Genomic DNA, 27422 nt, shown 5'->3' on the forward strand with positions numbered 1-27422 from the left:
TAAAGTCGCACTCGAAAAAAATATTATCGCAATCTAGTAGCGACAGTTTTGTTTGATAATTTCAGACCGAAAATAGTTAATCTATTTTTGTGAAAGAAAAAATTGGTGTTAAATATAAGAATATTTTTGTCCCATACTTTGAAAGAGTTGATTTTGGCTGTCTTAGCTGCTATCGCAATTTATCGCGTATCACCAAGAAGACAGATTTATATTGTTGTTTGTTTATTTACCACTCTGTAGGTATGTGTAGGTATACATACATATTAACGATTTGGTTAGTACACTGGCGAACCGAAAAAGAAATAAATACTGCCGAGATAAGATATAGTCGTGATTTTGCGCGATAGGCGTCCTCAGATCTGCACGGGCGACTCCACGGGCTGTTTCTCCGGACGTTGCTTCGATTGTCCAGGATCCGCGGGGCGTCGGCGGCGGCGTTTCCGCTTCTTCTGCGGAGGATTCGGGGGCGGGCTCTGGAAGGTGTCCACATCAAAGACCGGGTAACGCGGAGTAAACTGGGAGGCCTCGCTGACGGTGTTCGCGTCCGTGTCCGCAATATCAGCGGTCATGAACATGGCTTGCTCGTACGTCGGAGGGGCTGTAGAAAAAATTGCAATGATCGATTTTTACTAAATTGCTAAGAAAATATTTAAAAAGAATGCAAGAAAGTCATGTTTTTTTTTTTCAATATTTTCATATTTTCAGGACTTATAATTAATCAATTATGTATTGGCCGTTTTGTTCGACCACTAATGGCCATCTTTCGGGCAGCTGCATAATTCCGCGCTCGAAGAACTTTTGCTCTTTTCCAGCAAAGAATCGAGACAAGTGGTTTTCGACAGCCTCATCTGAATCAAAGTTTTTACCATTCAAAGAGTTTTGAAGAGAGCGAAACAAATGGTAATCTGAAGGTGCTCAGTCCGGACTATAAGGTGGATGTGGTAGCACTTCCCAATTCAGCTCCGTTAATTTTTGCCGAGTGACCAAAGATGTGTGGGGCCTAGAGTTGTCATGGTGAAAGATTATACCCTTACGATTAGCTAGTGCCGGCTCCTTTTCTTTAATTTTTTCCGCCAAATTGAATAGCTGGCGACAGTACACATCTGAATTGATGGTTTCATTCCGTTTCAGCAGCTCAAAGTGCACTACACCCTTCCAATTCCACCAAACAGGCAGCATAACTTTCCTCTGATGGATATCGGCCTTTGATGTGGCTTGGGCTGGCTCATCTTTCTTGCTCCATGATCTTTTTCGTTGGACATTATTGTAAACAACCCACTTTTCGTCGCCAGTAATGATCCGCTTCAAAAAAGAATCGTTTTTAATCCGTTGCAGCAGAGAATAGCAGATGTTGATACGCTTAGTTAGGTGAATTTCCTTTAAGTTATGCGGAACCCAAACATCGAGCTTGCTTACGTAGCCAAGTTTCTTCAAATGGTTTTTAACTATTGTATGCGACACACTGAGCTTCTCTGACATCTCCCGCGTTGAATAACGCCGGTTTTCATCCAGCAAAGCCTGAATTTGTTCGTCAAAAACGGCCGATGGTCGACCAGAACGTGGGGCGTCTTTAACTCCAAAATCTCCAAACCTGAATTTGGCAAACCAGCGGTGACATTGGCGATCACTCATGGCATCTTTACCATACATTTCGCACAATTTTTCGCGAGCTTCGACCGCTTTTTTTCCTTTTTGGAAGTAAAAAAGCAAAATATGCCAAAAATGCTCACTTTGGTCCTCCATGTTTAATTTGCTGTAGCTTCCACAAATGTTATCGAATAATTACCAAATTTTCGTCGATAGTACCTAAGACAATAAGCTTTAAAACGATACTAAAAAGTGTGACCCTGGTGCTCGATTAGTCGTAAATAAATTAGATTAAAAACGATTACTAAAAAAACGACATGACTTTCTTGCCAACCCAATAATATAATTCTAAGCAGTTAGCATCATTCTGCGGTCTTGCGTCCATTTTTATGTAGGATATTTTAATATAAGTAAGAAGATTGACTCATTGAACGCATTGAAACACAAATTGATCCTTCCCAGTTGCCTTGCATATGAACGCAATATAAAATAAATACATACTTGGGAAATTGTTAGAAATATAAAAAAATTCTTGCCGAATTTAAATTCGCTTCTCTCCTTAGTTAAACCTTAAAATTTCTGATTAGCATTTGCTTAAACTCACGTAGATCAGGGACGAAGTTGTCGGTGGCCTCCAGCTCATCGTCGCCGTCCTCGGGAAGCTCAAAGTCCTCGAGGTCCTCGGTCATTTCGTAGCCGGAGTTGCTCATCCCAGCGCTGGACATTTGGGCTAGTTCCATGGCTCTGGTGGAGGTGCAGGGCAGGTCGGCGGGGAGGGGGCTGCCGCCGGCGAAGGCGTCGGTGGCCAGAAAGTCCGGACCGGAGACGGCGGTGGCCAGCGGCACGTTGCCAATGGTGATGGGGATGATGACCCGCGGGTTGGCCATCAGCCAGTTCATCACGGCCACCACTCGCACCTCGTACGAGACCCTCACCACCTTGCTGAGATGCTCGCAGGTGGGCGCCGTGGCCGGGATCCTCAGGGTCTCCGTGTAGTTCCTCTGGCCATGATGAGCCACCGGTCCGCACTCCCGCTTCACCAGCATGATCTTCTCGGAGGTGGTGCGCAGCGACGGCTGGTCCGCCGTGTAGGTGGCTCTCAAGTGGAGCATGATCAGGAGTTTCCGGCAGTCGGAACTCGATTCGTTGCGCAGCTGGGCGTGGACCAGCATAAATTGGCCGGGAACGTATCCCTGCTGCTGCAGGGTGACCTTCAGCTCCACGGGCTTCGAGTGCATCAGGCAGAAGTACTCCACCGTCTCGTTGCTCGCCGGTTCCCGGAGCATCTTGGTCTCCTGGTTCAGATCGAGCAGCTTGAGCACCGTGAATCCCACGTTGTGGGTGCGATTGGAGGCTCCTGGCTTGAGGAAGGTCACCTTGGCCAGGTAGCGGATGTGCCCGAAGGCGCCCTCGAAGGACGAGGGGCAGTGGCTGGGAATCGGGCAGGCGAAGGTGTACGTGTACGTCCCGGCGTCCATGTTGAAGGTGCTCCCCTGCTCGGAGCCCATCAAGTAGGTGGTGGAGGCTATGTAGTCCTCCCTGCCGCTGAACTGGTGCTTCATCCGCTTCTTCGGGTTCTGGATGGCCACCGCCCGTCCGTGTCTGCGGACTCTCCACTGTGCCTGCGCATAGCCGCTGATCTGTAGTTTAATTCCTGAAAAAATGATACAATTCACTTTACATTTCCAAATAAATTTATGAGATTTAAAATGATTCATTTCTTTTATGATTCATTTATGAATTCGTTTTTGAGTTTAAACATCCACAATATAATAAACAAATATTTAATAAAGTTTGTCATGTGTCATTTATCTTTTTGCAAACGAGGTTATAATTCTGTTCTACTTAAAACTGGGTTGCCTATCTAGGTAGGTTTAATATTATGATAAGATAAAACTGTAAAGCGGAAACGGTTACTGTTCTTTTTTGAGTAAAAAGTATAAATCCGTCTATCACGAATGTTTTGTTAATAAGATAAAAAAGTTTGTTTTTATTTTTATTTTTTTGCAAATGCAGGAGTGCAAGATTATTGACCTTAACTTTTAGATTAAAAGAAATAACTATCCATTAATGTCTACTGAATACTGTATTATATACAGTAAAAATCTATTTAATTCTTTATGGAGTAGGATCCATATCACTTGAGATTGGCCCAGAGACCATGACTAACTCCCCTGGCATTTCCGCGGAACGGAGAGGTAGATCCCCCAGCCAAAACAAAACTATATCTGCCCTTAAGCTTCGGGTATCATCAATTATCGCACTTTTCGAGTGTCCGCATCGCTATCACTAAATTACCCATTTGAATGGTTTGTTGAAACTTTTGCTTTCGCGAAACCTGACATTATCCGATCCGATAAGATACACAACGCTAGATAACCGGCAGACCCTAGGCTAGTTAATGAAAAATTCCGGAATCCTAGAGGGGCTTACGTACCGCGCAGTTTCTTGGTTTTGTTGAGGTTTACGATCACCTTGCCGGTTATCACTTGGCCGGTGAAGTAGGTGCCATGTTCGTTCTGGTCGAACGTTATCATGCAGTTCTTTGACATGATGTCTAAATAATATATATGTTATCCTTCTCCAGAGCTTTTTGTGTTGCGAGCGGTCCGCACGCACTGGCTGCCGAACGGGAACTGAGGCAAAATGGTTTGCTAATATGGCCTAGACTCTCTTAACCGCTATTTGCTGTTGGCCGGCCTTATCTTATCAGCTAAACTCTCTACAAAACCAACTGCAATGTTTTCTTTTCGAGTGAGTGCAAAGTAATGAGTAGTTGGCAACGCGGCGGATTGAGTGAAGTTAACAATTTCCCTGGAAATTCAGTAGCTGAAATGCCACAATTAATTACATCGCTTTATCACTGCTATCATAGTATTGCGAAACTAACTTCTCATCGATCACTTCTAGCTGCCAATTGCGTATATCTGCTATCAGTGTCAGTTACATATGTAAATAATCTGCTAGTAATGATAAAAAATCGTGTTTAAATACACAAATTCCTATCGCATTGATAAGATAAAATAAAAATGTTGGCCAAATAAATGCTGCAAAAAATAAAATAAAACAGACCCAGTGGGTGACTTCAGTTCGCTGGGAGACACGACGCAGACAGGGCAAAAGTTAACTAGCTGCGGGATTATCAGCAAAACACTCCAAACCATGGTAATCTGTGAGATCGAGTTCTGCAATAACCCCCAGGGGATTTTCTACGCAGGCCAGCTGATTCGCGGACAGGTGGTAGTCAAGTGCGACAAACCAAAACCAGTTAAAGGTAAGAGGCTGATTCATTTCTACTCGTTATCTCCAATCAGGGGGAACTTTATTTGCCGAAAGACTCCAATGGATTTGAAGTGCATATCCAACAAAAGCTAAAAATAGTTGTAAATTATAAACGTATTTTTGTATATTGCATAGCTGTGATTCTCCAAATCAAAGGATATGCCGAAACCCATTGGGGTGATACTCAATACGATCCGGAGGATCAGTCGAATGGTGAATCATTCAACGGACATGTGAACTACCTGGCGACCAAGGCTTATCTCCACGGGTCTAGTTCGAGCATAGGTGTGTTCCAAGATGATAAATTATCGTAAATCAAGAGATAGACAAATCAGAGCTCCATTTCAGAGGTGCTTATTGAACCGGGCACCAGCTCGTATAGATTCGCCTGTCAGTTGCCCATCACATGTCCCTCCTCGTTCGAGGGAACCCTGGGTCGGATTCGTTATCTGGTGAACGTGCGGTTCGTGCGTCCGTGGAAGTTCGACCAGAACTTCAATCGGTGCTTTACTGTACTCAAAGTGATGGACTTGAACACCGAAAGTCTAATGTTGAGGGTGAGTTCTTATTTGTGTTGCAAGCTACATGAAAAAAATGTTGGAATTAAATGGTAATTAACGATAATATTCTTCAGGTATAAATAAATAGTTAATGTTATTCGATTTTTGCATAAGAAAAATTAAATATTGTCCTCTGAGTATTGCAATGAGTTAACAGGAAATTAATATTTTATTGTCTTGCTTTTTTATTTTATTTTATTTTTCACAAAATTTTATAGTCGATTATTATATGGTAGAAGCCGGAATTGATTGTTAAATATTACCAAATTGGTTTAAAAAGGTTCTGGCCTTTACCATAAATTTAATGTTGGACTTTAAAGATTTTTTGGGGCCATTTTCTTTGGCTCATAGTGATTGATATTGATTTTTGAAAATTAAACAAATTATGTCCGAGAATGAAATTATCTTTATCAAAGTTAAAAGTTATTGTGGTTATTTTAGGTACCCAGCCAAGTAGAATCGCAGCGCACTTTCTGCTGTTTTCCCTGTCGCTCATCCCCACTAAGTATGCGACTATCCATACCACTCGGTGGTTTTGTGCCAGGACAGACTGTACCGGTAGAGGTGATGGTCTCGAACGACAGTGGCGTAGCTGTGGAGGATATTACTGTGAAACTGGCGATGGTGGTTATCTACTACAGTCAACCCCCGAGCGCAGACACCAACAAGGATCGGTTCGTGATGGTACAGAAAACAGGAGAGGGAGTTTCAAGCAAATCTAGCAAGCAACTTACATTTGAACTAAAAGTGCCACCAACACCACCAACCTGCTTCAATCTGTGCAGCATCATTCAGATTGGTTATCAGGTGGAAGCGGAAGCCAGGGTCAAAGGTTGTCACGGAGGTCAATCACTTCATATGCCGATTACTATTGGGAGTGTACCGCTAACGAAGCAACTCCAGAAGGAGCCAAGGATTTGGGGCGAGGACCTACAAACTCAGCAGTTTGATGTCAAGACTTTGATTTTGGTGGGGAACGAGCAGTCAGAAGAACCTCGTAGTCCTCCCAATCCTTGGGCTGCAGATCCCTCCATTGGTAAGTTTTAAAAATTAAAAATTGAAAAATTAAAGGAGGGTAATTTCGTTTGAAGTAAAATTTCCAACTAAAGTGTTTGTCTGCCAAGACTATAATATTTTCCTTCGAGTTGTAAATAACGTATCAACCATAAGAATTATATGATCCGATAACAATTGTAAACAGACCTCCATTAATTAGTCGCTTTTTTATAGCTCCACCGATTTATGCCGTAGCCAAGCACATTTTTCCGGATCCAGAGAAAGTTTCAAAGGCCAAAAAGAAGACTCAAAAGAAATCTGTCAAAAGGTCAAATGCTAAAATAGGTGAAGATATTGTGTTCTCTCCGTTGTACGGTGTCTTTGATCTGTCAAATCAAACGGAAGAAATTATTGTGAGACCCAACGCAATGAACGGTGATGGCGGTTATGCCAATGAAGAAGTAGACAAAAGCACTTGGCTTTGAAAAACGACAAAATGTATTTAAATATTCAATAAATTATTTTACAATTAAAACAAATAAAAGGTATATTTGCCTTGTTTGCTAGTTGCAGAACTCGCACTGTGAGAACTTTTCACGCAATGAGCAACACTTGTTTGAGTTGAGCGTTATCTTATCGGATATATATGTGTAAATGTTGCAAAGAAACAAGTGCAACTGAGAGCTGGGGAAATGTATTGATTATGTTTGAGTTAAATGACTCTCTTCGAATTCGAAAGAGTCAGGTCATCATGGGGGGTTTTGTTTATGAGCTGCTATTTGACTATCAGCTTTTTATATTTATCGCTGATAGATTGGCTCACGTGTGTAATTCTTGCGAACTTGACCATAAATGTAAAAGAAATTTCATGGGGTTTTTTTACCAATTACTTTTATTTATGGTACTGATAAGATAAATCGAACTAAAAGCTTTTGCAGCACATAAGAAAGGGATTGAAGCCTTTTTTGCTCAGTTTGCTGGTGACTATTAAAAAAGAAGGAGCTCAACAGTTGACAAGAGCTATAAATTATAAATAATTCAATTAAAGAGTAGTGTTCTGATAAAATGGGGATAATTTGTCAAATTCTATTTAGCAACAACACTCAAGGAGTCTTTTACGCTGGCCAAACGATTTCTGGTCAAGTGAATCTATGTACGGATAAGCCGATTCAAATAAAAGGTAAGTGCCATAATCAGCTTGTGAAATTCGTTTTGATTTCTGCTGAAGGATGACAACCTGAAACTAAAACTAACTACTTCGTTTAATTGTTTGCTTTTTAGCGATCAGACTGAAGGTCAAAGGTTATGCCGAAACCCATTGGACCGAAAGTAAAACTGATTCGAATAATAAGTCCACCTCAGAATCGTATAATGGATTTGAGAAATACCTTTCGAGTAAGGTGTATCTATTGGGCTCCGACATAAGCTCCGGTAAATAAACATATAAATAAGTTGAATTCAAAAACGACATCAATTAATAAATTATTTGGTTAATAATTATTTTAGAAATGACCTTGGAACCTGGAACCAGATCCTTTAACTTCGCTTCTCAAATTCCAATCAACTGTCCCTCTTCGTTCGAGGGAACCCATGGTCGTATACGTTATATGGTGGATGTCAACATCGTACAACCTTGGAAGTACGATAGCCTTTTTTCAAGAGCTTTTACTGTAATTCAAGTGAGGGACATAAACACTTACCAGGGTGTTTCACAGGTGGGATTTGAGCGTAGTTTATGTGGGAATATGCTTATACTTATTTTAGATACACACCGAGTAGTTTATCTTTGAGAATAGCTTTTAATTCATTAATATCTCTTCAAAATTTTATTGTTAAAATCCTTAACATTTATTTTTGAAGGTTCCTGTACAGGCCAAGACCGAGAAAACCTTTGGGGTCTGGCCCTTCCGCTCGGATCCTCTTACCATTGAGCTAAATCTGCCGCAGACTGGCTTTGTACCAGGCCAGACTGTACCCGTGAATGTTGTTGTGGGCAACGAAAGTAAAATCAAGGTGCACGAAGTGAAGGTCGCTCTGTCCATGATGATCACGTACTACAGTGACTTGAGCTCGGGAACAAACAGTGAGCGAAAGTCCGTGGCCAAGTTGAAGGCAGATGGGGTCATGAGGAACTCCAAGAAGATGTACGACTTTCAGCTGCTGGTTCCCTCCACTCCGCCCTCCTGTTTCCACCTGTGCCGCATAATTAAGATCGGCTATCAGATCGAGGTTGTGGCCAAGGTGAAGGGCATGCATATCAATGGAACTCTGATATTGCCGGTGACTATTTGCGGAGTTCCGATAACTCGTCCAACGGTGCCATACGTTCCACAGGGTTCTGGAGTTGGAGTTGAAGTAGCTTATACTTCCCTTGAGGGAGCTAGTGCTCCATCTGCTTCGGAGTATCCCTGGTTAGAGGGTACAAACTTACGTAAGTTCTTTGTAATAATTTAACCCTGAACATGTTTGTATTTAAAGATAATTACAGCACCACCCAGCTATGCCGAAGCCACGCATACTAATTCGGGTTCAGATTCATCGGAAGATCCGAAAGAGAAGTCCTATAAGCCCCTTTATCCTGTATTCAATGTGCCAACTCAAACTAAAACTGAGGAAAAGAAGGAAAAGGCTGTTTTGAACAAGGAGGAGAATAAGTGAAGATTAGCGAGAAAAACAAACTAAATCTTTACTCAAGGGGACATCCAATGAATTCCTGTGCTCTTCCCAAAATTCATTGGGTATTTGCTGCGCAGCTGCATTTGGCAAAATTTATAATTCAAAATTGTAACAGCGATAAGATAAAAGTTGGCCTGGCGTTCGCTACCAACATATAGAACCATCGCAATGCTTGTTTTATTCTCAGTTCGGTTCTGGCAGCCAAGTGGGCATGTGGTTATTCCCGCCGCAGAAATCAAATCCAATCCGAGTGGACTTCTGGGAAGTTGGCCAGTAATAATAATCGAACATCGGCATTAAAATCAAATCATTCGTGTTGGCACCGACATCGGGGGTGGATCGGTTAATAAACACCCAATTACGTGTATAATTACAAGTATGGCTGTTACCTGTGAAATCGACTTCGATAACAATCCCCATGGCACCTATTTTGGGGGCCAGGTTCTGACCGGCAGAGTTACTCTGAAACTGGACAAACTGAAGTTGGTGAAAGGTGAGGGAGTTCACGCGGGACACTTTGCGAATTTGGCTACATGGCGTATGAGTCATGCTTATCTTATCGACTAATTTTTAAGTGCTGTTAAACGTTTTGCAATGAAGATCGGGGCCAGTGACTCATATAATTTATAATGGTGGGAACCACACGTGCAAGATCTAATGTCCACACAAAGGTGTTCGGTGAACATACACAACTGCATCAGTGATAAATATTTGCCATCGATAAGATTAAATTATTTTTAAATAATCAATGATTTTCGCATTAAATGATAGCAAGTTTTGCTAGATACACATTTGCTTTCTAGTGGAGAGAAAATATTGATATTTTGGATAAGCATGTAAATAACAACGAAACAATAATTTAAAGTGATTTTTCAATACATAGCATTTAAAGCGATCTTTAAACGGTTCAAAGAAAATGTAACTCATATCTAGTTTCATAACAATTTTAAGGTAATAAAGAAATTAAATGGAAAAAAAATTCCAATTGCGAATAAACACTGTGCCCCCTTGAATAAATGTTTACTATACGTACCATGTTTACCAAATTCGTGTTTATCAGCTGAGTTCTCTCCGCAGCCATCACCTTGAATATAACCGGTTACGCCGAGACGCGATGGAGCGAAAGGGTGACCACCAACAGGAGGAGGAGACGTCGCACGTTCTACGGAAGGGAGGATTACATTGCATCCAAAACATTTCTGGTGGGATCTAATCTGAGCAGTTCGTATACGCTACATTAAAAGTAAGGAATATATTTCAACTAGTACCTTTTTTAACAGGTCAAGTCTCCATCGAAGCTGGCATTCACACGTACAACTTTGTGTGCCAGATTCCCACCGAATGTCCTTCGTCCTTCGAGGGCACCAATGGTAGAGTGCGTTACATGACAAACGTAACTTTGGTCAGACCCTGGAAATTTGATCAGAGTTACACGCGTTGTTTCACGGTTCTCAAAGTAATGGACCTCAACCTTGATAGTCCGCTGCTAAGGGTAAGTTATTATATTTTATAGTAATACCAAAGATAATCTAATAAAGATAATATATCTATCTTTAGGTACCGGCCCACAGTGAGACCTCGAAGACGTACTGCTGCTGGCCCTGCAAATCAGATCCGTTGGCTCTCCAACTAACCGTTCCACAGACAGGATTTGTGCCTGGCCAGCAAATTCCCCTCAGTGTTTTGGTGACCAACGACAGCCACATTCCCGTGGAGCAGTTGCTGATATCTTTTGTTATGCTGGTGACCTACCACAGTAAACCCCCCTCGATGCCTAACAGCACCTCTGAAAGGTTGGTGGTAAACACCTTGAAGGGCGACTCCGTGCAGAGGAACTGCAAGAAGCTCTTCAATTACGAGATCAGGGTGCCCGCCACTCCGCCCACCTGCTTCAACCTGTGTGGCATCATCCAGATCGCCTACCAAGTGGAAGTGGAGGGCGTGGTGAAGGGGTGCCACCAGAATGAGCAGGTCGCCATTCCCGTGACCATCGGAAGTGTTCCTCTCTCCCAACATGTGCCAATCCAACCACGTGGTTTGATCAATCAGCCTTTAGATGCAAATGCCTTAATGGCCACGGCTCCTCCTCCAAATGCCTTAAGTCCTTGGGCAGTGGATGACTCCATTCGTGAGTTTATTTGAACTGTAGTATTATTCAACTATTAAATATTTACTTCCGCTTTTCAGCTCCCCCCAACTATCAAGAGGCTCTTCACATGCGCTCCACAACGGACACCAAAACCGACGATTCAGACGAACCGGAGCCAGTACAGCCCAATACTCTTAATCTGGATGGCACTTCCTACAAGCCACTCTATCCAGTGTTCGACATTCCAAGTCCCTCAGCCCCACCGCCAGCTGATTACACGCAGAACTATATGGCAGAGATAGCCTTTGCAAATCCGGCGATGGATGCTGACAAGGAGAAGGGAACTTGGCTATGAAATAAAGACGATACTATGCAAATCTACTAGGAACTAAAGAACGACAAAGTACATGTTTACAATAAAGCACACGCTGTATCACACATAAAATGTGTAGGTAATTATTTGAAAACAATCTGAAACCAATTTTTAACAAAAAAGATTTGATCAATAAAGAAAAATGATGTAATGAAATTTTATTTTTAAAATATTTTGCTTAAGATTCATAGGGTAAATATTTTACATCTATCTAAAACTAATGTTTTTCAAAGAATAAATATAGCGAAAATTACAAATATTTTTACACAATTTTTATACAAAAATTTGGTTAAGGTTCTTTGTAAATATGTTTCTATGATAATAAGCGGAATCCTCTTATCAAACACAAAACATGAATGCTTGGCACTGAGTTCTCCAGGGCCAAGGTCTCAGTTCTGAAGACCGACAAATGGAAAAACCTCAAGTGAACCCCAAAGCGAAAACGATCGCAGGGCTACTCTTATAAAATTTGGACCCCGATTCCACATCGTTCCCGGAGAAGCACGACTGCACATTCGGCTCCAAGTTGGGGGCTCTTATCGCTTATCTAACGAGGCGGTCGCACCGCAAGCAGTCCAGAAGTTTTGTACTTAAGTTAAGTTAGTCGCAACTCGTTGTCGCAGACCATCGGTTTTGGCAGTTAGGACGCTCGGACTTTTAATCTGGCAAAATGGTAGTTACGTGTGAGATCAGCTTCGATAATAACGTACACGGTACTTTCTACGCCGGTCAACTCGTCAACGGCTGCGTGACCCTAAAATGCGACAAATCCAAGGATGTTCAAGGTACTAAAAATAGCCCAATAATTTTGCAACGCCAAAACAAATCCAATAGCGCTGGTAATTGTTTAAATATAGCTTTGCCCAGCCGAAGTATTATAAATATTTTCTCGATAACGCTATGTAGGTATGTTCGAACTTCGAATTGTATATTTTTATGACGACATTCACTTTAGCGGGCATTCTTCGGGGCGGAATGTATGAAGTTGATTGATAACACCCCAAATGAATTTTGCTTTGGTATTATTTTAATAGCAAGATTGGGATAACCCACACCAGTAAGGTTTAAAAATTATATAAGGATTAATAATTTGGTTGCTTGGAATATTTCAAGTGATTCGTTATATTAGGTGCAAGTTAAGATTAGCACTGTATTAATGATCTTAACTTTATTATCTGATAATATATGCTTAAAGATAATATTACCTTTCCAACTTGCTCTTAAGTAGATTTTCTCACTGCTACGCTCTTTTTTCCAGCTGTTCTACTTAAGGTTGTGGGCTATTCTATAACCAAGTGGAGCGAGAAGAGTCTGGGATCGACGAAACTATATGCGGGCCGTGAGGATTATCTGGCATCCAACACTTATCTGTTGGGTTCCGAGCAAAGTGAGTAGAGCCAGTGGAATGCTGCGAGGTGTTTGCACTCATAAATATTTGTATCTGGGGACAGACAACGTCAGACTCACCATTCAGGCTGGGGTGCACAACTACAACTTTGCCTGCCAACTGCCCTACCAGTGTCCTTCGTCCTTCGAGGGCCGCCATGGATGCATTCGCTACATAGTCAAGGTCCTGCTGATTAGGCCGTGGAAGTTCGATCAGGCTTATACAAAGGGCTTCACGGTTCTCAAGATGCTGGATCTCAACTTTGACACGCCACAACTTAGGGTGAGTTTTTATTAAAATAGCTCTTTTGGGAAAATGAAATAGTAGCTATTAATCTTCAAAAAATGTTGATAAAATTAAAGTTAATTTTATATTGCATTTAATTTTATTTCAACTTTATTCGCTTGCTTTATATTAATACTGATTATGAAATTTATAAACAAACGGATTATTGTACTGAAATGTAATTTACGTTTAATATTTTGGATTGAAGTATAAATTTGGATCTATTGCATTTATTTATATTTATTCGAATTTATTTACATTTATTTTATAAAGTTATTTTTTCTTATATTTATTTATTTTGATCCCGTAGTCCGCCGCCCACAGCGAGGGATACCGCACCTTCTGCTGCGGTCCCTGCAAGACGGATCCCCTAAAGCTGGAGCTGCACCTCCCGCAGGCGGGCTACGTGCCCGGCCAGAAGATTCCGGTGACCGTGGTGGTGGTGAACAACAGCTCTGTGGCGGTCTCCGAGCTGCGGCTCTCGCTCGTGATGCTGGTGCGGTACTACAGCGTCAGTCCGGAGCACTCCCGCGTGGAGCGGATCATCATTTCGCGAGCCAAGGGAGATGCGGTGCTGAAGCAGTGCACCCGATCCCTGACCATCGACCTGCCCGTGCCCTCCACTCCGCCCACCTGCGTGGAGCTGAGCAACCTCATCCAGATCGCCTACCAAGTGGAGGTCGAGGCGCTGGTGAAGAGTCTCCGCGAACAGCAGCTGATGGTCATGCCGGTCACCATTGGAACGATTCCTCTGGCGGTTTCCGGAATTGTGGTCCAACAGCCTCCTCGGCGTAGTGCCCACTATGAAGGTCCCCAATCCAGAAGGGATCCTCCTGATGAGCTGCCCATGGTGACTGCTCTTGGTGACTTGCCCAACGACTTGACGCCCAGTTCAGCTGATTCAGGTAAGATCACGAAATAGTACTTCTTTGTGGAACAAATGTCTTTCATAAATCTACATACATGCCAATGAACCTCTCCTGATTAATTGCAATCTTATCAAATCATTATTGTAAGAACCGAGTGCGCAGTTATCTGTAGATATCGGAAATACTATTGTCAAAACATTGTCCAAACGCAAATATAAGCAATCCTCCCTACACTTGACAAAGTAATCGATTAAATTACAGCTTTTATTATTATCAAAAAAAAAAAAGAAGGTCAAACAAACTAGTTAAAAGATAACAATTTATTCTGGAGTTTTAAAATGTAAAAGCATTTTTAATTTGTTAACCGAATTTTTGCGACCAATACACCCAGATACAATTTAATGCGTAAAATGAGAACAATGGCGATAAGAAAAAATTTTACAATTGCACGGCTAAAGCAATTGAAATCATATAACCAATCAATATATACACAAATCAAAATTTTTAAAATTTTTGATGATATCTGAACAGCTGTTCTACTTGTAATAATCAATAATTTGTAAGTGTAAAATGTGCTTCTGTTTTGTGTTTTTAGCACCTCCAAAATATGAGGAGTCGCGGCACACCCAGAAGGGCAACATCAACGAGGAGGAGCTCTACGCCTTTGGGGTCAACGAGTTTGCTCCCCTTTATCCCGTATATAGCATACCCAGTCCAACACCCGTGCTTTCCGCAAATACTAGGAATGCGGGATTCGTCAACCAAAGTTTTGTCAAATAGTGCACTCCTTATTTGGCATATTTTAAAGTTTGTTATTATTAAATGCGATAAACGAGAATTGTTACTTTAAATTAAAGTAAGATGTAGTAAATGTAACCAACATGTTTTGATAACAATCAACTTGACAAATATACTTGTAAACACAAATGTTAACCACTTTTTATTGTAAGCGGTAGCTGGTATTACACCTTTCTCTGTCGCTCTTAGCGAATTTATTACTTTCACTTTTTCTGAATTCGTTTTATTACAAAAATAAAACGTTGGTTTTCCATGTTTAAATTATTATTAATAAATTGCAATAGAAAAAACGGCATAGGAGTGTCGTTTAATGACTTGGTACATTTTTAAATGAATATTTAAAGTGGCGTCAGTTAAAATAACGGCAAGGATTTTAAAAGAATGTGGTAAGACTGAAAAACAATTTTGAACTCTTTTAATTGTTGTCAATTGTCCAATTGTCCACATCGTTTTTTTTAAACTTTGTAAAAAATTTTCGATGTTTATCAAAAGTAGGATCAGTAGGATCATTTACAGTAATAAACCACAAAATTAAAAAAAAAATGTTTAAGATTTCATTATTTGTTTCCTTGATTGCTTAACCATATAGAAGTTTGTTCAGTGGAAAAATTAATGCAGAGCTTGCCAGACCGTCGATTTCAATCTTGGCGCCTTTACCTTCTTTTCAAATGTTGATTCCTGCCTCCGGACTTTTCACCGTCCCCTCAAAACTGTATGGGAGGCAACACTCATGAAAACAACCCCACAAGTCCTTTATTTTACATACAAATTTTTGTATTTTACTCCTGACGAAAGTGCTGTTACATGCTGTAAAGATTTTATAGAAAACATTTTATATGTATATAACAGTTAGAAGGATTTTGGGACATAAAATGCGCTAGCAAGCGTCCAAACCGTTATAGTAAGTGTAATAATTATAGCTGCAAAAAATGTATAAATAAATCTCTTATACTTCCCATGAAGGCACACAGAGCTTCGTTAAATCTGTGAATGTCGTAAAAACTAAAATTTAAGGACATGTACCAACTGATGTTAAGTCAAGCTGTTGATAGGTCTAAATATATTGTGACATTTGTTTTCGTTCGACCATCAACATACTGCTAAAGTGAGAGTTTTGCGGGTTTCGAAGCACCAAAAAAATAAAATCTGGTGCACGTCTATTTGCTTTAATATATGGTTTCAATAATTTATAGCTATAATTAATTAAGCTTAAGACAGGTTCTTACCTTGTGGGAAAAATAAATCGACTTTTTTTGGCTTATTGTGTAGATATATATTCCAAAAATGTGCTCAAAAAATTTCAGATCAAAACAAATCGTCATCAATTTTTTTTTTAAATGTTCCTTACTTTAAGGCAGGGGCTCACCTTGTGTCGGAAAAAACATCGAAAAAAATTTTGTTTTTGGCTTTTCGTATAGATATATGTTTTAAGAATGTGCTCAACAAATTTCAGATCAAAATTTGAAAAAATACAAGAATAACAGGCCTTTACATGGAGCACATGTCGAGCACCGGCCATTTGAAGCCAAAACTTTATCTCGGAACCACGTTTTCGGACCTTACGGAAGTAATTGAAGGCGTTGGGGTTAACCAATCGTCATCAAATTTTTTTAAATGTTCCTAATTGTTTCCTTTAACTAATAAACTAGGATTATCCAAAAATATTAAAAACTGTTTAAATAAGAAAATAATTAGTGAGAAAAAAAAACGCAAAAATCGAAATTTTTTTTCAAAAGCTTATAACTTTTGCAATTTTCATTTTTTTTTTCTGATCCTAGTTCATTTTATGCACAGTACTGTACACTTTAAGAATCTTTTTGGTTTTTGTGTTTCCGATTACCCTTTTTTTGCTGAATCACTTCCGTAAGCGGGACACCTTTTTGCCGAAATGTTGCAACTGAGGAACGCCCCCTCCCGCCCCTTTTTTGATTTTTCAATTTTGAAATTATTTTCGCAAACTAAATATGTTTTCAAATAAATAAATAAAAATTTCAGCTTTTTATCTTTAACCAATATTTCAAAACAATTTTTTTTTAAGTGCCATTTTTCGGCCCTACAAGGTGAGAACCTGCCTTAATTTTTTTGATTTTTTTTAAACATTTTTTTCTCAAAATAAATGTGTGTTCATATCCAGAATAAATTTTCAGCTTTATATCTTTAACCGTTTTCTCAAAAAAAAATTCTAAAAAAGTGCACTTTTTCTGGTGAGAACCTTAATATTTTCATTTGGTCTTAGTAAAGAAATAAAAATGCCGATCTAGGAAAAATACTAAATTATAAATATTTTAAGCTAAAAAATGATTTTATAGTTATTTTAAAAGCTAGATCTAAATGTGTCTTTTCGTGAAAAGGCACAGTCCAAAAATAGAAAATATCGCATTTGTGTGGCTTCATTGGAACATGATTTCCTTTCAAGTTAATTTTAAATTTGACCAGACAGCTTCAAAGGTCGCACGTCTAGATCTATTATTGCCATAGAAACGATAGGCGAAAATGAAAAGAGGCCATCGAAAAAAAACATAACCATAAATATTTAAATTCCTTTGAAAATAACAGTCAGTATTTGCGCGCATTATTAGTTGTCTTTAGTTTAGTGAGTTGTTATACCATTGCAGAGGATATTATCATTTTAGTCAGAAGTTTGCAACATTGTAAAGGAGACACCTCAGATTCCATTAAGTTCAGTAGAATCCGGTTAGATTTTACGTCGTTATACCCGGAAGACGAACTAACCAAAAGGAGCAATCGGAGTCGTTATAACAGGAATCTACTGTATATATGTTCTTATGTTCTGTCCGGGTGTCTATTTCTATGTAAGCCAGTCTCTCAGTTTTAAAGCTATCTTGATAAAACTTTACCAAAAGTTGCATAGTTGTTGTCCGCAGTATTTAAGTCGGAACTGTCGCGCCATTTTTTGAGATCATATCGCTGTGATTTTTTAAACCTACTATTCAATTTCGAATTGAATTTTATTGAAATCGGAACCCTATATCATATAGCTGACATAAAAAATATCAAGACCTTTGGATTTCGGATAAAGTTTCATTAAAAACGGACTGTTATATCATACAGCAGTCATAGGAAAATTCCGTGAAAAATTATATAAAAGCAAGAATGGGTTTGAACTCCATAAAGTATAGGGTATACTCTTGCTTAGCATCGTCTGGCAGTTGATATATTGAAGGTTGAATTTAAAATTTCTTTACCCTGGGGTGAAATCGTAATTGAAGTTTATTTCTAATCAATTTTTGTATAGTTAGGAATTAATTATCTTTTTATTAAATTATACGGAAGGGAAAGTATAAAAAACCCGCCGCTCGGTGTTGAATAATTTATCTTAACACTTACAAATTGCATTGCATTACTAGGAACACATTTTGAAAAAACAAATTAGAATGAGGTAGAGAAGTAAATGCTTTATAATAATTTTTAAAGGAACAAATTATTTTTGTCTCCTTTATTTTTAAGCAAACTTATAAAAACATTGCCACGGATGTCAAACAAAAAACGAATTTGAATAATACACAAAAAAATTTACTCGATGTACAAACAGAGGTATTTGGATAAATTTACTCATTTTCGCGGAACCTCTCGTTTTCGAGATGCCAAGGACGGTCACCGTAAATGCTTAAATTGAGCTTCTGGCACGCTCATGGCGCCATTACCCAGAATTTAGCCAGAAAGAATTTTCGGGGTCGGAAAACAAAACACCAACCCACGGACATGTTTAGTTTTTATCATTCGCGCATTTGTTCGTGAACTCGTGCTTGCGGATTACTCACCTCCTCCATTCTAAACTTTCAGGTATTCAGTTGGATTATTCCTTCTAAAGTGTAATTTTTATTACCACCACTTCGCTTTTCGTTTTGTATACTCAGTCCAACTTCTAATCTAAGTGTAAGCGGAATTTAGCAAATTGACACGTGGAAATTAAACATTAACTGCATTTTCAAAGCTCACAACATGATGTTTTTCGACTAAAAGTTTATTTTAATTGAGTTAACTTCAATTGCAACTCTCCATTGAATTTCAGGCATTCATGCAATGTAAATAGAAATTAAAAGATGAATTATGATAACTGTTTACACAGTTAGTTTAGTATACCAAACAAATGTTTGCATTTTAATGTGTGCCTAATTAATTAAAAAATTCAATTCAATACTCATTTGTATATATCAATATTTAAGTATAGAGTTTTTTTTTTCTTATCTATTTTTTTTAGAATGTACATTTTAAAAACTCCGTAAAATAAAACATGTGAAGTATTTGTGTACCTTTCTGAAGTTTATCTTTTTACCCTGAAAGAGCTTAAAATGGTATCGATTGAAAATAAATGTATAATGTGCACTGATCCAGAACGAAACATTTGCTCCAGTGCAATCACATTGAGTAGTGCATCGAAGCCAGACTCCAGTTGGCCAAATACGCCGAACTAATGACCGCATTAAGTAATTTTCCCCGCACATCGCCCCTTCAATGAGCCAGTCTAGTGGGAGTATCAGGGTCTGGGTTCTCGACAGACTCGCAGTTACGTTGGGGAGCTGTTGTTGGCCCTCTGCATTTAAATGGCTTACTCAATGGCGCTTTCGTGGTAATTGGCATTTGGCTTTGGCATGTCCGAATGCCAAGCGGGCTAAACTAAATGCATAACTAGTTTCGGCTTCTTGTTCCGTGTGGATTCTAATGCTTACCCGGTTGTTGCTGAAATTTGCTTTTCAGATGCCTTTTCCAGGGAGAGAGAAGCTGAGAAACTGGAAAAACCGAATTAGTTCAGCTTAGCCCGCGGCAGAGTGAATGCAGAAACATTCAGATCGTTAGGCAGACTTTTTATTCTGATTTTTCTAAGCTGGATTTAGGATACTCAAATTGTAAGGGAGCTAAAATCAAACGTAAATTGCCCTGTTAGAAAGTAGAAACATTCGAGTTTTTACGACTCTGGCGCAAACAAATCCCGGGGCGTTGTTGAGATTTTTATTATTTAATTTATTTCGGTGTCAGTTTAAAAGCCATTTATTCATGTGTCAAGTGCCTGCAATTGATTCTGCCTAGGCGGCTAATGGATTATAGATAATGCCAATGTACGTGCCGCATAGATAGACATGTTTAGCCCAATTTGCTGGCCAACATTGTACATTACGGACCAGCTAGAACGCACAAGAGACCCAAATAAAATTAGCATTTTTTGTGGATTCGATTTGCCGGTTATTTTCTTGGGTTTGCGTTGAGGTTAGGGTTTTTGGCATTGGCTTTGCCTTTGGGCCAGGCTTTTTCCCCCTGCCTGCTCGGTGGAAAGCTGTTACTGTTTTTCTTTCTTTTCGCTGAGTCGCAACGTGTTCTTTGTTTATCCCGGCTGGTTTGCACCTTGGCTCGAGTTGCTTGTCTTTCGCTCCCAGTGTGTTGGCTGCGGCTTTCATGGGTATTTCACCGTTGGTTGCTCCAGCTAAACCACCACCCCAAACCAACCACAACCATCCAAAAGCACCCACAGCAAGTCGAAAACCACCCAGAAACACCCACGCCGCATCAGCAGCGCTTCTGCCGAACAATCGCAAGTGAATTTCGCCCCGCAAACGAATTTCAGCGGCTTTGACGGCAGCTATTTGAGAGGTTCGCAAGCCCCAGAAATCCTTGTCCTTGTATTCAGTATCCTTGTTTGGCTTCGACAGACGCTATTTGAGCTCGAGTCGAGCAATAAAGATGATTGGGCACTTGTGATTAGTGGCGGAAAAGTGGAAAAGCAATTCCCCCACACAACTGCCGAAGGTGCTCTGAATAAATCCTCCAAAACTGCCTCTGCGGATAAAGCTTTTCTCTTATTTTCTTCCTCTTCCGATTTGTTTACGACGCTGGCCATTATTTTGTACAAGTTTCAAGCAAGACTCATTACGGCTTCATTAACAGGCAGCACGCCTCGCTCTCTATAAACCGAAAACTTTTTTCACTCTGGCTAATGGCGAAAACTCGTCACGCACTCTCAGCCAAAACTAAAAACTTTATTGTCACTTTTCCGAAATATAGGAAAACCAGACGCACACACTCTCGCCCACAGAAAAAAAAATAGGACAAGAATGGGAATTGACAAAATTTAAGCCCGGGCTGACTGAAGTTTTGTGTCGACAGTCTAAGCCACTTTTCCCAGCTGCAGAGACAACGGCCAAATGCAACCGAAACTTTTCCGATTCCACCTCCCCGCCCCCCAAAAAGTTGCAGAGCAATGGGGCATGCCGTGAATCCTGTTTAATAGACTCCAGGTGGCCACTTTAAAAAAAGGTTATCGATTTCGAAATACATATCTATAAATATTATTCCCCTGTTGATATGGCGCTGATGAAAATTTAATTTTAGAACGCAATTTAGATAAACTTGAATTTAATGTGGAAAAGCTCGAACACAAATGAACAACAAATATTTCAATAATGGTAATTACTTTGTATGTATCTTAAATGCAAGTAGTTTGTATTACTTGCTTTTAAATAAAACTGAGAGATGTGTTGCAAATTCATCAATAAACTTTGGGCTAAAGAGCCTTTGTTATTTTTCAGAATGTAACATATCAAGTGTATTGTTATTAAAAATGTTCTACATTATTTTCGCAATAAAAAATCACTTTAGATCGATTTTATTTTTCCCCTGTGCAGGACACACACATGCCCGGGGCGTTCAAAAGTTGGTTAGTCAAGTCATTGACTGACTGGAAATCAAATCTTCTCCGCCCTGAACCCGAACCCAAAACCTAACCCAAGCCCGAACCCATTGAGGATGTTGGCTGCTGTAAAGAGCCGGGGCTGATGCTCGGAAAATTTCATAAATCAAAGTGCCGCCAGGAGGTGCGTGCAGCAGGACTCGCCCGAGTATCTGAAGGAGCGGCAGGATTCAATGCACGGCGCTGTAATTGCTTTATGCTCTGGAGCGTGATGCGGTCAACAACGCAACGTGAGCGAGCCATTTTTGACATGGCCCAGAAGCGCTGCTCTCCATCCACATCTCTTTTGGCCCGCTTCTCATACACATTTAGTGAAATGGAAAAGTTGAAAAGTTTTACGATATTTTTTGGTTAGCTGGATACTCGATGCTTTGCCCGCCAGAGCTTGAAAGTCGGACATAACTTGTCGCATTGAGGTCAGCAGACACGATACTTTTATCCGAAAACTTGGAGACAACTATGTATTTCCATACGACAAGTTCGCAAAACATTGAGAGATAACAGTTTAAACGGTTTCAGTAGGAGCGGTTTCGAAGTTAAACAAAGTGATGTAAGGTTAAAAAAAATGCTACCTTTTTGTATGTGAGACTAAAATAAATACAATAAGTTTATAAGTAAAGATAGCGGTTATCCAACCATTTAAAATCTCCACAAATTCATCCACATTTCGTGCAAGCTTGTCCCCTTTGACAAAACTTTAAAAATTGCATGGGAGCGGGTAATAAATTATGCTGCCGTCATGTTTTTATACGGGCTCTAAAAAAATGATGTATATGCGGATGATAAAAAGGAGATTGCAAAACATCAAGTGGAACACCTCTGGCCAGAGTGCATCGCACTCGAATGTCAAAGCTAATAAGCAGCTTCGGTGGGAAGTATTTTTCCCGGGGGAAAACTCTGTTTTTTTTTTTTTTTTTTTTTGCGCATTTTTTGCCAGCTCTCCAAATACGTGGCAGATTTATGGGTAAGTATAAAGCAAAGGTGATGACGTTGAATCTAGGCAGGTGGCAAAACTTTAGGGCCACACACATGTGGGCGTGTTTCCCTGTTTTAGCTTCCAAATTGTGTGGGCGGGTGAAAAAGAACAACAAAATGTGCTGCATACTTTGATGCTGGCTCTAATTAATGAAGGACTTTGGCTTTACCTTTCTGCCACTGTCGATGCATAAAGAAATTTTGCTAATTAAAAATAATCGCAATAGGAAAGCCGGACTGCAACTTTGTCTTTGCCTCGGAAACCCTTCGTTCGTCCTCTATTATGTCCTGGGAAAATTCCCCGAGCTGGTCGGCCATTTCTTGTGATTATTTTAACAACTTGGCCATGTTGCTGCATTCGCTAAAGACCCAAAGGGCCGTTCGCACCGTTGAGACACGCAAAAAAATATCAACAAAAATAGGGAACAGGTCTTAAAATCTTATTTTATGTAAATAAATAGAACATGAGCATAAAATTATAGAATACATTTTTAGTTTACTTTATTGGAAATATAAAACTTGACTTACATCCTTTCTCTAAAAATGTTATGAGGTAGTCTTTCACTTACTTAATTAAAGAGATTCAAGTCTTAAATTGAAAATTATTTTTTTTTTAGCTTATAGATTCAAAAAACTTTAAAATATTGTTTGTCCATGTTTTTTCTGCCTGTTAGAAGCCGTACAAATTGCTCGCGGGCTGCAAGTAATTGTCTCTGGCTCGTTGCTTTGGATTTGGATTCGGATTTGGCGGCTTTGGATGGCAACATCATTAAATGTGTATATAATGGAATTGCTGTGATTTGTTCCTAGCTGGAGATTTATTATCGCCCTGCCATTTTCCAGGCGAAAAAATCGGCATTATGTTCCGCATGCCTGGTGACAAAGTGCAGCCAGACGATGGTTTCCATTTTCTGTTTCTCGGCAACGACAATCGGGGTCGTTTACATAAACACTTTGGAAATTTATTGCTCTCAGTTGGCGTGTGTGTCTGTCAATTGCAAAACTTTGTGCATTTCATTTGTGCGAAATTTGCTTACAACTCAAATTGAATTAACCTGATGACTCGCAGGAATGTTGGGCGGTTCCGCCCAGTGGCTTCGACCCAAATTCGACTGAACCATTTAGTACTGGCTGATCTCTAACTTGAGGACATCACAAGTTGGAGAAATCGTCGTCTGAGACGCCATCGTTTGTTGTACAAGTTTGCCCATTTGCATTTGCATTTAAAGTTTTTGCTTGACACAAGTTTTGCCGTGAACATATGCTCGAAACCCTATTAGGTCTCCATCAAATTAAAATATGTCCGCCTTGACGTGAATAATGCTCGGAGCCAGGGCAAAATTAATTGCCTGCAAAACTATACAAAAGTCATCCTGGCTGGCGTTTCCTCAACCAGGGAAGGTGCGCAATTTCGCAGTAATCAAATAAATTAAAAGTTGACCAAGGACCCAGAAACAATGGAGGAAGCTGCAAAATCTCTTAAGTCTCACTTGAGTTGTTCAAACATCTGTGCAAATGTGTGCGGGTTTGACAGGGATTATATTTGGATTGCTGGATTTGGGGACATTGGAGCGAGAGCTTTGAATGAATTTGTGTGACAAAATGAAATACTTGTGCATAAGTGAAATTGTTTTACTTTGCCATTGCTTTGTTTGTAGGTAACGAAGTGGAATAATGGCCAAGTGTACATACATATTTTTAAAATATTGGCAGAGTGCAAAGTAAACTTAATTTCTTTATGGACTTCGCAGCCAGTCGGAAATCAGTTTGTGGCTCTGGTATAATGTCAAGTCAGAGTGGCATATAATTACATTTGTAATCCCCTGGCATGTGGCATTGGACGTTGTTTACTTTCGCGTTGACAATCGACATTAAAATGTTTACTGTTTGAGTACTTTTTATGAACGACATTAATATCGATAATATCGGGAGCAGGGAGATGATTCTCTTAAATAAAATCATCAAAGCTTTGCATTTAAAGCAGCACAGATTGCAGAAACTTGTCGCAGATTGTGGCGACATTCGATATTACCAAATTGACATGCGGTGTATCTCCAGATTTGATCTGTTATTTTGGGCGTCTCCCTGTTGGCAGATTGAGTTTGCATTTAATACCTTTTACGTGTCCGGTTTGCTAATTAATGTCCATCGCCGGCCGTTCGGTGTAATAAATTGGATTTGCTGTTAACATTTTAGTCAGTGTTTTGTCATTACTCGCTGTGGGAGTTCCTGTCGGTTTGGCTGTGACCGAAATGCTGGCCAAAAAGCCAGGGGAAAACACCCGCAAATTTGGTGGCCACTCTAAAGGGAAATCTCCGCTTTAATAGTCCGTGTGCGTGATCAAACTTCAGCCAGCCAATTGCCGGCTACTCATGGCCATAAATAGTTCATTGCATTTCCATTAGGCACTTTGTGGCAATCCGGACTGTTCGTTGACCTAATGTGTGCAATTCATTATGTGCAATTAGAGTTCAATTCAGAGGCGCTGCTCTGGCCAGGCAAAGTTCAAGGATCGCCTAGGCCGGCCTCTTGAGGCCATAACACATCATTAATGGGCCTGTGCGGCCGGGTTGCCAAAGAAAAGTGTAACAATAATGGGCTCGTTTGTTTTCATTGCACACGTGCCCAAGCCCGGGCTTTGGTTAAATGTGCTCTTAATAGACCCAGCTTCTGGGCCATGTTTTTGCTGGGCAAACATTTGGCCAGGTCTCCTGTCGGCGGCACTCGCCCATTCTCCTATGCCCCTATTCCCCTTTCAATGGGCCACTCCTTCTGTGGTCAAACTGATGGCTCTGATCCGTCAACTCGCAGCCGCTCAAAAAATTAAATTAAACGCGCGAATACATATTTAATGGTGCGAGAATGTGTGGCATCAGTTGGTTTTTCTACAAACCCAGTTAACGGGTGGATTAACGATTCTGTTCGAAACTAAATGTGTTTTATATTTGCTTTCCATTAACTTAGTTTGGTTAAACGTCGCAAAAGCGACAAACTTTTTGTGTAACACTCACGAATAACAAACAGGTGACATATTTTAATCAAAAAAAGTAGAGAAATTAGTGCAGCTTCTGGTTCCGCTACTGTCTATGGAATAAATATTGCAAATATTTTTTTCCATACACATCTCTTACCATAATTGCATGCATATTGGCTGCATTAATTGCACGCGATACTTTAACAGAGATTTTTCATTTTTATTCTTCTCTGCAGCAGTATGATTGTTGAGTTAAATAATTAATGCGTGATTTTTGAAATGCCTATGTGAATGGCTGTGTAAATAAATTGCAGCAATCTCTCTCTCTTATTTCCAGATATTGTTTGATAAGTCCGCGCGATATTCTCGGCTATATTCGTTTTTATTAATTAACACCAGAGGCTTAAAAGGAATCCCCATGGATACACGTTCGCTGTTGACAGTGACAACTATGCGGGATATTTATTAAAGCCTTAATTGTGCGATCAAATGGGCCCGTTTAAGTATGCCATTTAAAATAATACAAGCACAGCAGTGAAAAATTTTCAATATGTCGATCCCCGAAGTTTCATCCGGCTCCTCAGTTGCGGATTCGCTGCGCGGCAGGAAGGTGCCCCTTACGCGTCTCACCCAAAAGCTGAGGGAAAAGGCCGATGGGGAGGCCAAGAAGGTCCTGTCCAGGGCCCAGTCCTTTTCGCAGATTGCAATGCGAACTTTGGGCACACGGTTTGAGTCACATCATCTTCTTGAACTGGACCAATGGTGCAAACCCAGAACTCGATTCCATGATGAGGCGGATGTAAGTCTGCATCCCAGCTATGAAATAAAGCAGTTCTCTTAGTAAGTTTAATATTTGTTAATAAATTCTGACCTTGCCATCTAATCTCCCCGTTTTTGTAGCGATCTTAATTGCTTTGTGCGATATCTGGAGGCAAAGGTTAAGTATGACAAGCAGTTCATGAGGGAAATGGCACACATCATTGCCTATCAACCCAATATCTGTGAGCAGTTTTTTCTGAAGCAGTAAGTTCAAAGTTTAAAATGAGAAGCAAAAGTTTACGTGGATTTTCCTGGCTTTGCAGAATTCTTTGCTATAAAACGCGCTGGCCTCCTTTGCATACGAAACGGGAACTGAACAACTTTGTCTCCAAATTCTTCCAAATGACTCCGAAGGAGAAGAAGCGCGTCGAGTTTCTCATGAAAACAAATTTAAGCCTGGGTTGCTAAAGTTTATCCAGTTGCAAACTAAATTGTGCTATTAATTCCATTTGGCAATGGTTTAATTAGCAAATTTAATTTGCAACAATGCTTTGCAATCCCGGCAATTACTTTATGAAATAAAACAAGACATACATTAAACTATTTAATGTATGGTTTGATTTCTCTATTCTGAAATTAATTGGATAAACAAATTTGCGCACTCATTACATAAACTTATTAAATTTTAATGAGATCTCTCTCTTTTTCGAGAGGCAATATTGCTACTAGCGGAGAGCTTAATAGTTCTGAACAAAATCCGCATCTGTTTTCGTTTTTCCACTAAATTACATTTCAACAAACTGCCGTTTGTGCATATTAAATATTTGAGATGCAGTCATAAATAAATTCAAACAATGAATTGTTTTATTGTGGGTCTGTGTAACTATGTGCAAAATTCATGTTTAAGCGCGGGGCAATTGTTTCCATTTTCCATTTTCCATTCTCCATTTTTTTCAACCTCCCGATAAAAGACAAATGTGAGTGTGTGTGATTGTGTGCGTTGACAGGAAGTGCGTCATTTGTCAAAAGCGATTTTATGGCCATTTTTTAGCCGTTGAGTAGAGTTTTGTTTGCGCTGCGTAAACACCTGAAAAAGGTCAACTTAACAA

General features: G+C 39.9%; 6 protein-coding genes across 6 annotated transcripts; 5 read left to right on the forward strand and 1 right to left on the reverse strand.

Annotated features, from left to right (window-relative positions):
• Positions 1-205: 205 nt before the first annotated feature.
• Positions 206-4208, reverse strand: LOC108096136 (arrestin domain-containing protein 17). The gene is made up of 3 exons (XM_017197515.2): positions 4025-4208; positions 2192-3241; positions 206-598 (listed from the first exon to the last, which is right to left on the reverse strand). The coding sequence occupies exons 1-3, from the start codon at positions 4137-4139 to the stop codon at positions 354-356; spliced, it is 1410 nt and encodes a 469-aa protein (XP_017053004.1). The 5' UTR covers positions 4140-4208; the 3' UTR covers positions 206-353.
• A 491-nt stretch (positions 4209-4699) lies between these two features.
• On the forward strand, positions 4700-6910 carry LOC108096137 (arrestin domain-containing protein 3). Its single transcript, XM_017197516.1, has 5 exons — positions 4700-4861; positions 5005-5154; positions 5218-5426; positions 5871-6465; positions 6660-6910. The coding sequence occupies exons 1-5, from the start codon at positions 4750-4752 to the stop codon at positions 6908-6910; spliced, it is 1317 nt and encodes a 438-aa protein (XP_017053005.1). The 5' UTR covers positions 4700-4749.
• Positions 6911-7422: 512 nt separating this feature from the next.
• Positions 7423-9266, forward strand: LOC108096135 (arrestin domain-containing protein 2). Its single transcript, XM_017197514.2, has 5 exons — positions 7423-7605; positions 7707-7856; positions 7932-8140; positions 8286-8856; positions 8914-9266. The coding sequence occupies exons 1-5, from the start codon at positions 7491-7493 to the stop codon at positions 9081-9083; spliced, it is 1215 nt and encodes a 404-aa protein (XP_017053003.1). The 5' UTR covers positions 7423-7490; the 3' UTR covers positions 9084-9266.
• A 40-nt stretch (positions 9267-9306) lies between these two features.
• Positions 9307-11719, forward strand: LOC108096133 (arrestin domain-containing protein 3). The gene is made up of 5 exons (XM_017197513.2): positions 9307-9594; positions 10179-10322; positions 10382-10593; positions 10659-11229; positions 11289-11719. The coding sequence occupies exons 1-5, from the start codon at positions 9480-9482 to the stop codon at positions 11543-11545; spliced, it is 1299 nt and encodes a 432-aa protein (XP_017053002.1). The 5' UTR covers positions 9307-9479; the 3' UTR covers positions 11546-11719.
• A 463-nt stretch (positions 11720-12182) lies between these two features.
• Positions 12183-15031, forward strand: LOC108096108 (arrestin domain-containing protein 17). The gene is made up of 5 exons (XM_017197485.1): positions 12183-12348; positions 12822-12950; positions 13015-13232; positions 13546-14140; positions 14700-15031. Exons 1-5 carry the CDS (start codon positions 12234-12236, stop codon positions 14882-14884), a joined length of 1242 nt encoding a protein of 413 aa, XP_017052974.1. The 5' UTR covers positions 12183-12233; the 3' UTR covers positions 14885-15031.
• An 11027-nt stretch (positions 15032-26058) lies between these two features.
• LOC108096110 lies at positions 26059-26962 on the forward strand. The gene is made up of 3 exons (XM_017197487.1): positions 26059-26394; positions 26455-26577; positions 26637-26962. Exons 1-3 carry the CDS (start codon positions 26105-26107, stop codon positions 26779-26781), a joined length of 558 nt encoding a protein of 185 aa, XP_017052976.1. The 5' UTR covers positions 26059-26104; the 3' UTR covers positions 26782-26962.
• The last annotated feature ends 460 nt before the right edge of the window (positions 26963-27422 follow it).

This window comes from Drosophila ficusphila, unplaced genomic scaffold (genome assembly GCF_018152265.1).
Source record: "Drosophila ficusphila isolate 14025-0441.05 unplaced genomic scaffold, ASM1815226v1 contig_791, whole genome shotgun sequence".
NCBI lineage: Eukaryota > Metazoa > Arthropoda > Insecta > Diptera > Drosophilidae > Drosophila > Drosophila ficusphila.